The sequence below is a fragment of the Grammomys surdaster genome, unplaced genomic scaffold (genome assembly GCF_004785775.1).
Source record: "Grammomys surdaster isolate TR1022 unplaced genomic scaffold, NIH_TR_1.0 129, whole genome shotgun sequence".
In the NCBI taxonomy this organism is placed as follows: Eukaryota; Metazoa; Chordata; class Mammalia; order Rodentia; family Muridae; genus Grammomys; species Grammomys surdaster.
The window spans coordinates 17000464-17016733 of record NW_021604587.1 but is presented as its reverse complement, the minus strand read 5'-3'; the positions used below and the strand labels follow the sequence as shown (position 1 = coordinate 17016733).

Sequence of the window (16270 nt, the reverse complement as noted above, 5' to 3'; positions counted from 1 at the left end):
TCCATCCATCCATCCACCTGTCCATCCATCCATCCACCTGTCCATCCATCCATCCATCCATCCATCCATCCATCCATCCATCCATCCAAGTGGCTCTCAACATCTAACTCAAGTCTATGACAAATGCTCAATACCTATTGCAGTAGGCTTTGATGCAGTGACATGCCAGTAAATACAGTCAGTTTTCTAAGAAAAAAAAAAAAAACCTGATTTGTAGTTTTTGCCAATTTCTTCAGTGTAAATATTCCTAACATGCCTGCTTTCTAGCTAACATCACTTTGTAAGCGGATGTACAATTAAGATACAGTGTCAGCACTGGAGAGTTTGTGGTTTCCAGATGTAGTGTACCCCTCTTGCCCTGAGCTGGGCTCTGTTCTGACTCTAGGGGCTCTTATGGGCCCCCTCTATTAGCTTTGCCTTTTCTTAGCATTTCCCACAGCTAAGGCCAGCCTTCATCCTTCCCTAATTCCGACCCCTGGTGCATCCAACTGTGCCTCTCCAAGAGTCTAGAAATCTCCATGGTGCTGACCACACAATAGTACCCTGGATAGACAGTAGTCTACAAGAATCTGGCTGTCTTTCTATGATGGGGCTGGGTGTGGCCAGATGTTGTGTGAGCAAGGGAGTATCCTTGTGTTCATGGGTGTGCCGCTGCTGGGCTCAGTGTCTGCTTGTATTCTGTTAGCAAAACTTCCTGATCAGGCTACAGAGAGCAGCCTCCACCTTTGTTTAAAGGAGTAGCCAGGCTCATAGGTAAGAGCAGTAGCCCATGCTCTGCAGGCCACTGAGCCTGGAGAACACTTGAACATTAATTAAACAATAAGGAGAATCTGAATTATCTTAGGAATCTCATTAAAATATAGCCCATGCCTTTAATCTCAGCACTCGGGAAGCAGAGGCAGGCAGATCTCTGCCAACCAGCCTGGTCTACAGAGCAAGTTTCAAGACAGCCAGAGCTATACAGAAAAACCCTGTCTCAGAAAAAAAAAAAAAAAAAAACAGAAAGAAAGGAAGAAAGAAAGAAGAAAAAAGAAGAAAGAAAGAAAGAAAGAAAGAAAGAAAGAAAGAAAGGAAGGAAGGAAGGAAGGAAGAAAGAAAGAAAGAAAGAAAGAAAGAAAGAAAGAAAGAAAGAAAGAAAGAAAGAGGGAGGGGGGAGAGAAGAAGAGGTATTTTTTGACTAAGCGGGTCTCTTGCATAGGACAGTGATGCTGGTGTGGCTGGATCTGAGACACACTGAGTAACAGAACTATTGATAAGTTGGAGGTATTTGCTTAGAGCTTGAATCCTAGAACCTAACACACTCAAGCTCAAATACCTCCCATGTTAAGAACCAATATACAACCATGGTGTATAATAATTATATTTATTATATAACAATAATTAATAAATAACCTCGGACCAGTAAATCAACTCGGACCAGGAAGCTGTCTCATGAGGTAAAAGCACTCATACACAAACATGATGACTCGAGTCGATCCCTGGACCTCACAGACGGTGGAAGAAGAGAAGGGACTCCCAGAAGTTGTCCTCGGACTTCCCATGTGACCACAGACGTATGTGCCCCACATTCGACTTCTCCCCTCTAAAAATAATAATTAGAAATTTAAAAAATGGTTTTAAAATGAAAACACATGAACACATAGCCTTCCCTGCCTCCTTCCAGGTGCTCGTACCTGCCCTTGTCAGTCAAGCTTGGCTCGTCTTCTTCCTTCTGCTTCATCTGGGGTTGTCTTGGGCCTGTAGGACAGGTGTTTGCTATCTTAAGGACTTCTTTAAATTTTTTACTTATTTGTTTATTTTTACCTGCATGTTTGCCTGTGCATGTGTGTGCCTGATGCCCATAGAAGTCAGAAGAGGGCTGGATCCCTGGAGCTGAAGTTGTAGATGGGTGTGAACCAACATGTAGATGCTGGGAACAGAACCCAGGCCCTCTATAAGAACAACACATTCTCTTGACTGCTGTTGAGCCATATCTCTAGCCTGTTTGTTTAAAGACTCCTTAAGGCCAGGCGGTGGTGGTGCACGCCTTTAATCCCAGCACTTGGGAGGCAGAGGCAGGCGGATTTCTGAGTTCGAGGCCAGCCTGGTCTACAGAGTGAGTTCCAGGACAGCCAGAGCTACACAGAGAAACCCTGTCTCGACAAACTAGAAAAAAAAATCAAAGAACTTAAAGTCTCCTTAAACTCACTCTCTTCTCTTGCTTGCTTATGGTTCTTGGTCAGCCTATTTCTACCTGCCTAACCTTCAGATGACCTTTCTCCTCCCTTCCTCCCATTCTTCTTCCTTCCAGACTCCCATGACAATGCCTCTCTGATGTACACCTCCAACTCATAGACTTCTGATTTCCAGACTACATATCTGATTGCTTGGTTTTTTACCTCAGTTTGAAACTGTATCCACACTGCCCATTTCCACTGTCACCCAGCCCTCTCTTCTCTATCTTCCCCTCCACCCCCCAGCTAGAGGCACACAAGTTTTCTCCTGTGGCTCACTTAACAGGTCTGGTTAGCTTTGCTGATTCAAACTACTGGCCCCTGAAATGTCTCCACTCATTCTGAGGTGCATATTCACCATCATCTGTAGCCTGGAGACCAATGGCGACCAGGCTGTCCCACCTCCACAGTGCTCTCCAAACTGCAACTTCCAAACCTCAAAGATTTCCTGTTGCCCTTCACATGAAACCGAGTCTAGCGGGGGTCCAGCCCAGTTCTCTCCCACAGTGACATCATCTTCACATCCTTACTATGCCTGGTATTCTCAAAGTTACCTTCTGATGCTTGTCTGATCATATCACCTGAGTTCCCAGAGCAAGCACACATCATAGTTTCCTAAACCTCGTGATCCCATGCTGAGGCTACCTGACTAAACAGATAAAATGAAATTTTAGCAACAATAAATTTGCTGAATGTTCAATGACCAAAATCTCCTTCAAAAACCAAAATCTGAATAAACCTGAATTGTTTCTGGCAGTGCTGGCCCACAGCAGCCTTGGTTCTAAAGACACAGCTCCCTGAACACACTGTGCGTGCCTGTCCACCGCGAGTTGCAAGTGGATGCTGACAGAAACACCTCAGTTCAGATTTAAGGCTGTTCTGTGGTAGGCGTTCCAGTGTTTTTTACTGTACATACAAAATTATGTAACTCTTACATGACTCCTTATAGAAACATGCTGATTTAATTACAGAAAACAAAGACCTAACATTCTCCTACCAGCTTTCCTCAGGATAAATATCACTGGATTCTATTAAGTTAGAAAAAAATTGGTGGGTTTCTTTTGTTGTTTTTGTTTTTACTTTTTAAAGGATGTTTGATTTTTATGAGTTTTTACTTCTTTTATGTATGGATGCTTTCCCTGCATGTGCATGTCTGTGTATCACTTTCATGCCTGGTGCCCCCAGACACCAGAAAAGGGCATCAGATTCCTCCAGAACTGGAATTACAGACGGTTGCGAACTGCCATGTGGGTGCTGGGAATTGACCCCTGCTCCTCTGGGAGAGCAGCTTTTAACCACTGTGCCATCTCTCCAGCCTGACATCTGATTTTAAAGATCACTGTTTGAGTTGCTGAGTTGAATTTCATTAAAAATAAATAAATGAATGAATTTTGACTTGCAGTTTCTGAAATGGAATTAAAAATACTATGTCATATTGTACTGTGTACTTATATAAAGCAGTGCACTTAGCTTGACCATTATAAAATCAAAATATCAGTCAGCTCTGACAAATGCTGAAGATGCTTTACATCCTGCAGTATTAAATATTCAGCCGATATTTATTTATGTATTGGTTTTCTTGAGACAAGTGTCATGTATCCTAGACTACCCTTCAACGTGATGTGTAGCCAAGGTGAATCTTGAATTCCTGATCCTCCTGTGTCCATCTTCCAAGTGCTGAGAGTAGAGGCATGAGCCACCATGCCTGGCTAAGATTTAATTGTTTATATAAAAAAGAAGCAAGCATGTTAATCTCATTACTACTCAAATTTTCTTCCATCTTTAGTAAGTGGGAAAAAATATATATGTATGTATGTATGTATGTATGTATGTATGTGTATACATACATACATACATACATACATACATACATATATGTAGTTCCTACAGAGCAAAGATCACTTTTGAGCAAGCCTGGCCTATGGAGACTGAGCTTTAAATGATATAAAGGAATTCAGTTAGACAAGATAACAGAATTGTTAGGGTGGTTTTCAAAACATGATGACCCCTTATTCTCCAAGAGAGACACACTCAGAGTTTATAGGAGAAATAACATGATGTCAGGGATTAGTGTCAAATGACTCTGGGACAGAGTAAAGAAATACAGGAATAGCATTCTGTGAGAGAGCAAAGAAGTAAGTCTCATTTTGCTTGTTTGTTCTTGTTCACAGCCACAGAGACTGCAAGGATGTTGACTGTCCCGGAAATGGGCCTGCAAGGGCTGTACATCAGTAAGTCCTCTTCTGCTCATCCTGCCCGTCACCCCATTTGTCTCCAAATGGAGACAACTAGCTACTGCCCCAGTTACCTCTCTCAGCAGAGGAGCCATTCTGTCATTTCTTCTCTCTCTCTCTCTCTCTCTCTCTCTCTCTCTCTCTCTCTCTCTCTGTGTGTGTGTGTGTGTGTGTGTGTGTGTGTGTGTGTTTGTGTGTATACACATGTGTGCCGGGGTGACCTATATATACAAAGCATCTGTTCAGAGACTCCTGTGTGTGAGTGCATGTGCATCCTCGTGTCTGTATGAAAAGGCCTTGACTATGCTTTGTGCAAGCGTGTGCCTGGGGCCCTGTGTGAGTGCGTGGGTGCACAGCACCTGTGTGATCTGAGTGCTCTGCAGGTGAGCCTGTGTGCTCTGAACCCTGAACCCTGCACATCTGCTCTCATCTGTGTGTAGGCTTTGTGCTCTCTGCAGGGTGGGAGGCCAACAGGCAGGAGGGACACTCCTCAGGAAGTCCATTCACAAAGACCTGGTGGGCTGGGCCCTTCCTTCCTGCCTCCCTTCCCAGGCTCAAGCCACAGCAACTGCCTCTTACATTAGAGCTCACAGCAGGGCCTGGTCTGTACTGGACGCCCAAGGGAGGGGATCTTGAACTGTAGTTTTCCTGATCCTGTTCCTCTGGTACCCAGAGGAACTGCAACTATGCCCAAGCACCTCATACAGACCCACACATACATGCCTGGGTTATCACAGGCCCACTGTCAAGGATTGCTTGGTTGGGCTAAAGGAGCACAGCCTGCCCTGGCCCACAGTATAGCCAATCAGACCCACTGACACGGGTCTTCATGACAGATCCTGCTCTATTTCTGTCACCAACCTTCCTAGCCCTATCCATTGATGTCAGGGTCTCGGTGCCACCCCCTCCCATGACCCTTAGCAAACCTTTGTGTGATGGTGACTAGGGATTTGATGGACACCTTGGATGTCCAGCTAGGCTGGTCTTCCTGACCTACACATGTCTAATTCAAACCAGACCTGGGACCCTCCTAGAGATTGCTCTGCTTTCTAGCCCCTAGAGTCTAGCCCAGGTCTGGACCTTCAGGACTATCTCAGGAACCCTTCTGCCCCCAGTGCTAACGTGAGTGTATGCATGTGTGCTGGGACAGGTAATCAAAATTCTTGGTGCTGTGAACATCCCCAGACACAGAGCTGGGCTGAGGGTGGGCACTGCCTTCTCCTTCTCAACCTGTCTGTGCCTCTGGGAGTTGGGGGAACTCCCTCAAGTCCTGATTAGAACCATGTGGCCCAACTTAATAGCAGAGAGGAACAGCCTGCCTCTGGGCCAAATGTCCCATGTCACAGCATCTGTACTCCCTTCCAGTCCTGCCACAGGAGCCCATCTGCCCATCACTCCTGCCAGCTCATCTCTAGACTCTGTGGTTCGATACAAAATGCTTCCTTGCCTCTCCTGTTCCTTTCTTTGTGCTCAAAGGGGAATTGGGAAGCTATGCCCAGGTGATATATATAAGTCAGCATCCAAGGAGATGGTTGCTTCTGGCTGACCCAGGCAGGCACTTAGACCCTAACCCTGCACCATGCATGACCTTCTTACCCCGTCCAGCCTTCCTTCCTTAGCAAATGGCCCTTAGCCTCAGACAGGCTCAGTGAGAACAGATAGAACCCTTATTCCGAACTGGGCTCCTGCTTCCCAGATTGCTCTGGGGTGACTTGACCTCTCTCTCCTACAGGTTCTAGCCCAGAGAGGTCCCCGGTGCCCAGCCCTCCCGGCTCTCCAAGGACCCAGGAGAGCTGTGGTATCGCTCCCCTCACGCCTTCACAGTCTCCAGTAAGCCCTGACGGGGAATGTGGGTGGTAGATGGTCTGATGGTATGGAGGAAGGTGTACCTGGCAGAGCCGTGGCAGGGACCAGACTGGAGAAAAGTAATGAGGAAAGGAGCTTCCCTGACCCCGCTCCTCTGGGACCCAGACACACTGCAGCTGTGCACCTCCTACAGGCCCTCACATACATACCTGGGTTATCACAGCACCTCTGCCAGGGATCACTTGGTTGATCTAGTGATTGTGGTCCCCCCATGGCCTTAGGCTGTAGGCATAAGAACAGAAGCTCCAGGTAACTCACTCTGACTTGTCTTTGTAGTAGGATGACTCCCGCCAGGGAGCTACTGTGGCTGCCCTGGTTAGGCAAGCATGTGACTTTTCTAGGTCCTCAGAGCACTGCTTCTGCCAACCAGAGGCCTAACAGACTCTAGATCCCATCTCAGGGAGAAATATAGTGTTTAAAATATTTAGAAACTGCACAGTTGAAGTTTCTAAGACATAACCTCTCTCTCCACAGTTTTCCTGGGTTACCTCCCTTTGTCCTGTTCATCCAGGCTTGGGGTCCCTCTTATTCTCAGGGAGCCCAGGCCTAACTTGGGAGAAGTACAGACAACCCTACACAGGGATGGGGCCCCTCCTCTCTTCCAGTTTGTGTTACAAGAGCGGGAGGTCAAAGGTGCACATCTGTATATTAGGAAGCAGCCCAGACGAGCAAATCGCTCCCAGTCGGGGCAAGGCTGGTGGCAGGCAGTGGAAATGGCCGAGATGGAGGTGGGCTGAGGGAGTCTGGGCAGAAGTCAGGTGAACTGGAAGGTAGAGCTCGAGAGCAATCATTTCAAGCCCAAACTGTCACGGCTACCAGACAGGCCTCGGACTGTCAGGACTGTCGGAGCTGGTAGCACATAGCCAGGTCTCAGCCTGGAAGTGGGCTGTAAAACCAGGAAGGAGGGCCCCGTGGGGCTGGGACAAAGCTGCTTTGGGCCACCAGCAGTGAAGGGGAGGCGTTCCTGTTAGCTGTTGTCTGACTTTAGATCTTGTGCTTGCAGAAGCCAGAGGCCCGAGCTCCACAGCAGGCTTCCTTCTCTGTGGTTGTGGCCATCGACTTTGGGACCACATCCAGTGGCTATGCCTTCAGCTTTGCTAGTGACCCTGAAGCCATCCACATGATGAGGTGAGGCCAGCTGGACTGGGAGGCTGGGCTGAAGGAGGGACTTCAAACTCTGGTATAGGCCTGCTCTTAGAAATAATCACGGGGCAGGGTCTTGTCGGAGTACTTTGCACCTCTAGGACTCCTCATTGGCCAAAAAAAGAATGGACCTGGAGTCTGAGCTTCAGCCTGATTTGGAGTACTCCTACCCACTACAGGGATGTTGGGTTTCATGCGTTTATTTTCATTTGTAGGGCTGGACATCAAGCAGAGGGACAGACATGCTACACAAGTGGTCTTGGACTATATCCTCAGCCCAGGGCTGTACTTTGGCGGGTGTATGTTTTAATTGTGTGTATATATGTATAGTGTGTATTTGTGCACCCATATGCATATTAAGGCCAGAGGCTAACAAGTATCTTCCTGTCATCCGGCTCCTTGTTTCATTGACACAGGGCTTCTCACTGGACCCAGAGCTCCCCCGTTGACTAGACTAGTTGGCTATGGCGCTCTAGAGACCCACTGATTCCCACTCCCCACACACTCCTCCCAGTGACAAGATCATAGGTGCCACTATGCCCAGCCTAGGCTCTAAAAATAATAGAAAGGAAGGGAGGAAAAGAGGAAGAGAAGAAGGGAGGGAGGCAGGAAACAAAGGAAGGAATCATGGAAGTCCCTGAAGTAATTTGGCCTTGAAAATAACCTTGAGGACGACACAGTGACTGGCCTAGAGGTGGCTCTGGTAGTGTCCCAGGGACACAGGCTATTGAACAGTAGCTTGTTGTTGCTCATAATAATACAGAGGAGAGGGCAAATGGGGCACCCTGCCCAGAGTTTCTCAGGGCCTCTTGGATAATTAGGATCCCAGGGACAGCATATATACATGTAAATTGGCACCTTTTGATTTTCATGAGACCCTAAGAGATATGTACTATTATTATTTCTGGCAATGGGGGCAACTTTTGAAAGATGGTGTCACTTTGAAGACATGGCTGGCAGTCATCCCTCCTCAGCCTCCTGAGGGCTGGGATTACAGTCACACTCCCACTTCCAATATTTTCACTTTACAGATAGAAAAAAAGGTTGGGGGGAGGAGGGGCGCTCAGGGAAGTTATGTCCTGCTCTTGGTCACACAACTGGCCCCAAAGCCAGCACTCAACTGTAAGAAGGTTTCCTCTGGCTCTCCTGACTGCCTTTGCCTTCACAGGAAATGGGAGGGAGGGGACCCAGGCGTGGCCCACCAGAAGACCCCCACTTGCCTGCTGCTGACCCCAGAAGGCATCTTCCACAGTTTTGGCTACACTGCCCGTGACTACTACCATGACCTAGACCCTGAGGAGGCTCGGGACTGGCTCTACTTTGAGAAGTTCAAGATGAAGATCCACAGTGCCACTGTGAGCCGATGTGGCCAGGCTCCTGCTGGGGAGGTGGAACTGAGAAGGGAGTAGAAGGCAAAAGGCTAGAGGAATGGCCTAACTATGGGCCAGAGAGTGGGGTAGCAGCAGGACAGCGGGCAAGACTTCCATTGTGGGTTCTGTGAGGATGGGTCAGGGGAGCGAGAACGGCTGTCGCTAGGGGCAGAGCTGATATGGGACAGACAGAAGAGAATGAGAAGCAAGGGACATGGGTGACTATTGGGAGGAAGCCATCAGGAAACAGGGCAGAGCTATGGCCTCCTACAGAGTGGCCCCGTGTCTCTGCCAGGATCTTACCTTGAAGACCCAGCTAGAGGCAGTAAATGGAAAGAAGATGCTGGCTCTGGAGGTGTTTGCCCATGCCCTCCGTTTCTTCAAGGAGCACGCCCTTCAGGTGTGTTGTTCTTCCCAACCCACTGACTGGGGCGGAGACATCCTAGCCCCCTGCTCCCTTCCTCATCCCACCCTGTGTCCAGATGATGAGTGGTCACTGCCAGGTCACAGCCCAGTTCCCTGTCAAGTCTCTTAGAACTTGGACTCGGGCCACCCAGGTAAAGGTCAGACTTCTCACCCCTACGACAGGTTTTCCCAAGTTGGGAATCCCTCGCTGTGGTTTGATTAGTCTTCCAGCTCCCAGGAAGAGCCAAAAATGATTCAGGCCATCACCTTACCCCTCCCCCCATCGCAGGAGCTGAGAGAACAGAGTGAGTGTGTGCTGAAGAAGGATGCTGTGCGCTGGGTGCTGACAGTGCCTGCCATCTGGAAACAGCCGGCTAAACAGTTCATGAGAGAGGCCGCCTACCTGGTGAGAACTTGCCGGTAGAACTGTGCCCCACCCCCACCCAAGATTGCCCTGGCTGTAGCCCACACCTCATCTACCCTTCAACCCGGAGGACCACAAAATTATTGTGTGAATATATTCAATGTTTCCTTGCTGGGATTCGGAGAGCTGTCGTCCCCAGGAGGTTGGGGGGTGGACCTGCAAAAACAAGAGCTGTTGGACAAGAGGTATAGGCCATCATAGATAGTGTCCAGTCAAGTGCCTGAGAAGCAGAGCCCAAGATAGGGAATATTGTACATATAGTCTGTTGAATATGGACTCTCAGGACAAAGGATGGAGGAATCAGGACCAGGGAGTTCTGAGCAAGGATGTGATCTTGCTGGAGTCTAGTTCCAGCCCTGTTCCACAGGAAGCCACAAACGGACAACTGTGCTGCTGAATTGGCCATAGTGGGGCCAATTGTGTGCTGTCTTCCTACCACAGAGAATGTGGGGTTCAAACACTACCCTCTCCAATGGGGACAGAGAGATCTCACAGAGCAAGTTGGGTTGCTTGGCTCTGCCCCTGGGACCTTGAGGAACAAACCCCTAGGAGATCAAAAAAGTTATCTCAAACCTACCTTGGAGATACCAATAAGCTGTTGGCTGGATGACAGAACTGTGGGTGGCTATCCTTGTCCCTAGAAGGGAGTGACCTTGGCACAGGGAGCCTCTCTGCAGAGTTCAGGTGCCCCCAGACAGAACAAACATGGCTGCCTACTTACCTGCCCTGCTTTCTCCCTGATGCCAACTTAGAAGGGGCTAGCCCTGAACAGGAAGCCTCCACTCCTACCTATCTCCCCCCTCCTAACCTGCTCAGAATGCATGGAATTCCACAGTCTAAACTCTCTGGAGAGAGCCTTTGTCCTGCTGCAGGAAATGACAGATCAGTGTTTCTCCCCTATCCCACTAGCCTGTCACAGTGCCTGGAATTTCACTATTTCCTTCCTGCCATAGCAGATTCTCTGGGAACAAAGCTCTCCTGGGAGTGGGGCAACCTATGACCAATATCTGACAGCAGCCTGGTGAGCCCAGCAGTGCCCCCCATCCCTCCACTGCACTCACCCACCATGCTAGAATTTCCCCAGTTAACACCACAGCCAGCACTTGGTTAGCCAGTCCTGCACCTGATATGGGAAACTTGCTACAGCCTTGCTATCTCCTGCTCTGTAGCCATTGACTCCCTGGCCCTGGCCCTCCCTAGCCTGACCTCACTGTGGCTGTGGGGCAGCTTCAGCTGTGTGCAGCATGAAGGGACCTGACAGGCTTAGCATAGATGGTGTGTGATGGGGGAGGAGGTAGGAGCAGCCAGGCCCCAAAGTGCCATCTTATATGACAGTCTATGGTGCTGGCCCCCACCTATCCCCAGGCTGGCCTGGTGTCTCGAGAGGATGCAGAAAAACTACTCATTGCCCTGGAGCCTGAGGCTGCCTCTGTCTACTGTCGAAAACTTCGGCTGCACCAGCTCATGGACCTGAGTAGCCGGACTACGGGTGGTGGGCGCCTGGGTGAGCGGCGATCCATTGACTCCAGCTTTCGACATGGTAAGCGCCCCAGGGTTGCTGCCCAGTGCTGGTTTGATGTCCAGTGCCCTTGGAAGGTCAGAGAGTCAAGGGAACTGGAGGGTTGGTTATATGTAGGATGAAGAAGAGGGAGTCACTATCCTTAGGGAACCCAGTCAGAGGCAGGAATATCCCTGGTAGAGTTGGGGAACGGGATGGGAGAGGTGGGGGTGGAGACCACAGACCTGGCTCCCGGACCTTAGGTTAAGGACAATCTCACCTTTGACCAGGGAAGCAAGAGTCTGAGGGTCAGGGAGACACACACTGCCTTGGGGGCAGGTGCTCAGTGGACACTGACAAGGGGGCAGCTGGGCCCCAGCCTCCTCTTCAGAGGCTTTTCTTTAAACAGCCACTCTATCAACTGTTAGCCCACACATCAGCCCCACCCACCCTGACCCTCTTGCAGCCAGACCCAGGCACAGAGGCCAAAAACAACTGTAGTCAGCTTTAGTCTTCCTCCTAAATGTGATCTCCCTGGCAAGGAGAGGCCTCAAGTCCTGAACTTCCCTGGGACACTTGGAGACACCCACCACCCAGATTCTTCAAGGTCTCTTGGGCCTGATTGTATCAAGCACTACTCTGTCTGGGTCACAGAAATGCTTCTAGCTGCTTCTAGTGCCTGGGGTTTGGGATTGCTCTTGTTCAGTGCTCTGGACAGCCTTGGAAAGGACAGGGGCTGAGACTGGGAGCTCCTAACCTCACTTTCCTGCTGTGTCCAACCACAGCCCGGGAGCAGCTGCGTAGGTCTCGCCACAGCCGAACATTCCTGGTGGAGTCTGGTGTAGGAGAACTGTGGGCAGAGATGCAGGAAGGTGAGGCAGCGGGGTGTAAAGGAACACCTCAGGCCATGCAGAGACCCTGCGGGAGTGGGGCAAGGGTACATTCCTGAAGCTTCCCTCTTCCCTCAGTCAGCTGGACCCCATCCTACTCACAGCCGCACCCCTAACTCATTCCTTCAGGACATTCTGTCCCGTGCTCAGGCCTCGAGTCATCCCCCTTGCATACTCTGCATCCTTATTTGGTAGCGTGAGATGAAGCCCCTCAGCTCATTCCCCCGCCACACTGTCCCCCAAAGCTGAGCTTGGAGCCTGGAGCAGGGCTGGAGGCTAGGGTGGAGGCAGTGTAAGACTGAAGGTGAGAGACAGGCTCTTAAACTTTTGACATATTTACTTTACATCCCTACTGAAGCTCCCCCTCTCTCCTCTCCTCCCAGTGCCCCCACCTCCACTCCCCCTCATCCATTCTTCCTCTTTCTCTTCAGAAAAGGGGAGGCCTCCCATGGATATCAAGCAGCCTTGGCATATCCAGTTGCAGTAAGACTAGGTGCATCTTCTCCTATTGAGGCTAGACAGGCATCTCAGTAGGGGGAAAGGGTGCTAAGGCAGGCAACTGCTCCCCCGTTAGAGTCCCTCATGAAGACCAAGCTATATACAACTGGTACTTACGTGTAGAGGGCCTAGTCCCATGCATGCACCCTGGATGGTGGTTCAGTCTCTGTGAGCCCCTACGGGCCCAGGTTAGTTGATTCTGTAGGTCAGGCCCTTAATGTTTACCTGTATTGACCGGTGCAGGAGACCGCTACATGGTGGCAGACTGTGGGGGTGGCACTGTGGACCTGACAGTACATCAGCTGGAGCAGCCTCATGGAACCCTCAAGGAGCTCTACAAGGCTTCTGGCAAGTAGACCAGCGAGTACCCTTGCCGCCCAGCTCGCACAGGTCCCCTGGTGGCCTATCTGGTAATGACACCCTCTTCTCCTACTTCGCTGCAGGAGGCCCTTATGGCGCAGTGGGCGTGGACTTGGCCTTTGAGCAGCTGCTCTGCCGCATATTTGGGGAGGACTTCATCGCCAAATTCAAAAGGCAACGGCCAGCAGCTTGGGTGGATCTAACCATTGCCTTTGAGGCCCGCAAACGCACAGCAGGCCCGCACCGGGCGGGGGCGCTCAACATTTCGCTTCCCTTCTCTTTCATTGACTTCTACCGCAAGCAACGAGGCCACAATGTGGAGACCGCCCTGCGCAGGAGCAGGTGGGCCCAGGGTCAAGAAGGGTCTGGCAGCGTTTGCTAATATGGCCTGCTCTTAAAAGGGAGAGTCGTGGGCCCCAGGGCCCAGAGTGCAACCTGGTTAATTCCACATATATACACCATGCCAGCTAGCCAGCCAGCGACAGGTGGAGGGGTGTGAATACTGGGTGGTGGGGCAGGTGCTGTCATAAGGGATGAGGCTGCAAATTTTATCTTCTCCATATCCCAGTCCCGTTACTCAATGTTCTTGGCTCCTCTATTCTGAAGTAAGGGTAAGTTGTTCTGCCGTCTCACGCATGAGTCGCATGAGGCAAGCAGACAGCAGAGTGGGATTGAGGATAAGGTCAAGTGTCCACCCTTTCTACACCATGTGATTATATCTGCATTTCCTGCTGGGCATTCCCAACAGACTGTCCAGGGAGGTATGGGTAGGGAACAAGAACCCCTGACTAGAAGCGGCAGCAAACAGCTGGGCAAATCTGTGTCTCCTCACCACCCACAGTGTGAACTTCGTGAAGTGGTCCTCACAGGGGATGCTCCGGATGTCCTGTGAGGCTATGAATGAGCTGTTTCAGCCCACAGTCAGTGGGATCATCCAACACATAGGTGAGTGCATGAAGCCCCATTCATCACCAACTTTAGGTTCGGGGAAAAAACTCATCTATGCCTGGAAACCGCCATCATCCTTATCCTAGGATGAAACCCAGAAATGTCGATAGTATCTGGAGCAAACAGTATATGGTGACTAGTCCTGCCATGTGGACCGGTGCCTCCATTTTCCCGTTTTGTAAATGCGAGTAAATGAGCTGATAGTGTGTAGAGTGGACACTGCCCTGGTCAGCGTGAATACATTCCTGATTCTTCACCCTTCACAGGATGAAGACGTAACAAAGAAGTAGGGTGCTGAGGGCTGTCAGGACCACTGAGGAGTGTCAGAAACGTTCAGTGAGAGAACTTTCTATTTAACACCTAGTTTTTAGATGCTTTAGGAATACCAGTGGGGCCAGGCATGGTGGCACACATCTTTGATACCAGCTCTCAGGAGGCAGAAGCAGGTGGGTTGCTGTGAGTTTGAGGCCAACCAGGTCTACAAAGAGAGTTCCAAGACAGCCAGGGCTCTGTTTTTCAAGACACCCTGCCTTGAAAAACCAAACCAGCCGGGCGGTGGTGGCGCACGCCTTTAATCCCAGCACTTGGGAGGCAGAGGCAGGCAGATTTCTGAGTTCGAGGCCAGCCTGGTCTACAGAGTGAGTTCCAGGACAGCCAGGGCTACACAGAGAAACCCTGTCTCAAAAAAAAAAAAAAAAAAAACAAAAAAAAAAACAAAAAAAAAACCAAAAAACAAAAAACAAAAAAACACACCAAACCAAAGAGTACTAGCTGGGTCAGCAGAAGCACCACTTAAGGTGAAATGGTGGGCCTTAGTGACTGTCTCCTTCCCTCTCTTACTGAACCCCTGCCCCTGTCCTGCAGAGATGCTGCTGGCTAAGCCTGAGGTGCAGGGTGTGAAGTTGCTATTCCTGGTGGGCGGCTTTGCTGAGTCAGCCGTGCTGCAGCATGCGGTTCAGGAAGCGCTGGGAACTCGTGGCCTGCGCGTTGTGGTCCCTCACGATGTGGGCCTCACCATCCTCAAAGGAGCAGTGCTCTTCGGCCAGGCACCCGGTGTGGTGCGAGTGCGCCGCTCCCCACTCACTTATGGTGTGGGCGTGCTCAATCGTTTTGTGCCTGGCCACCACCCACCGGAGAAGTTGCTGGTTCGGGATGGGCGCCGCTGGTGCACCGATGTCTTTGAGCGCTTCGTAGCAGCAGAGCAGTCCGTGGCCCTAGGAGAGGAGGTGAGGCGCAGCTACTGTCCTGCGCGCCCGGGCCAGCGGCGTGTGCTCATCAATCTGTACTGCTGTGCTGCGGAGGACGCACGCTTCATCACTGACCCTGGTGTGCGCAAGTGTGGTGCACTCAGCCTGGAGCTTGAGCCTGAAGGCTGCCCGGAAAACACAGGCACATCCCCTAACCGCCGCGAGATCCGTGCTGCCATGCAGTTTGGCGATACTGAGATTAAGGTCACCGCCGTGGATGTCAGCACCAATCGCTCTGTGCGGGCATCCATCGATTTTCTTTCCAACTGAGGGTGCACCCTTTGGTGGGGACACAAGAACATGCTAGTTTTCACAGCAGTGCCCCTTTCTCGTGGTAAGGACACATGGAGACTCACTTTAGGGTTGTGCCTTGATCTGCTGACTGGAACACTAGAAGTCCCCTTGCCCTAAGAGGCAAGGTGGTATAAGAGACTTCTAAGAAGTTTGCTTAGAGGGTGAGCCTGGCTTGGCGAGTGTGTGACCACTAAGATAGACTGAGAACTACACATGGCCTGAACTTGAGGTTAGGGGGAGCTGCTGAGGAGCCACAGGAGGTGCAGAACCGGGACTGAAGGTTAGAGTTCACTGTTGAGTTCAAGTCACAGGAAGCCCGAGAGAACAAGCTCATGCGGGGGGGGGGGGGGGGGGGCGTGTTAGGCCCGTGCTGGAGGGGTAGGTGAGACAGCACCTTCCTGGATGTGTGACTGTTAATTGTCGCAGTGGCTGACAGGTGAGGAGGCTGCATTGCCACAGTGAAAGCAGTTTGGAGGAGATGTGCACACAGCACTCTCCAAGGACCTACAGGAAAGCTATAAATGACCCATTTGCCCCCAACCCAGCCACAGGAGCACAGAGGTCACTATGGCAAGGGGTAGGGGGGTGTTCCAGCTCTCCCACATATCAGTATAGTATACCATTAGGAAATCTGATCAATCAGTTTCTCCAGGTGTGAAATGTCAGACATTTCCTGCCAACCACGGCATAGAACAGCTTTCCCTGCCTGAGAACTTACCCTAAGGTGAAAATAAAGTATGCCAAGTCAAGAAAAGATCAGCTTTCTAGAACCACCAGAGTAGGGACCCCCATAAGTGGGAGTAGTGTATGAATACTAGAAGACAGTTGTCAGCTGCACAGATCCAAGGGACGTGGCAAGGAGCTGTTGCTCTCCCTGTCC

General features: G+C 50.6%; 1 protein-coding gene across 1 annotated transcript in view; it reads left to right on the top strand.

Annotated features, from left to right (window-relative positions):
• Positions 1-16139, top strand: part of Hspa12b (heat shock protein family A (Hsp70) member 12B) — an 18520-nt gene extending 2381 nt beyond the window's left edge. Inside the window, exons 2-13 of the mRNA XM_028755727.1 lie at positions 4385-4444; positions 6180-6277; positions 7317-7441; positions 8625-8811; positions 9122-9226; positions 9521-9637; positions 11021-11195; positions 11939-12025; positions 12785-12889; positions 12985-13243; positions 13743-13846; positions 14714-16139. Coding sequence (XP_028611560.1) covers positions 4402-4444; positions 6180-6277; positions 7317-7441; positions 8625-8811; positions 9122-9226; positions 9521-9637; positions 11021-11195; positions 11939-12025; positions 12785-12889; positions 12985-13243; positions 13743-13846; positions 14714-15366 — 2058 coding nt within the window. The 5' untranslated portion in view covers positions 4385-4401 and the 3' untranslated portion in view covers positions 15367-16139. The remainder of the gene's footprint in view (positions 1-4384; positions 4445-6179; positions 6278-7316; positions 7442-8624; positions 8812-9121; positions 9227-9520; positions 9638-11020; positions 11196-11938; positions 12026-12784; positions 12890-12984; positions 13244-13742; positions 13847-14713) is intronic.
• The last annotated feature ends 131 nt before the right edge of the window (positions 16140-16270 follow it).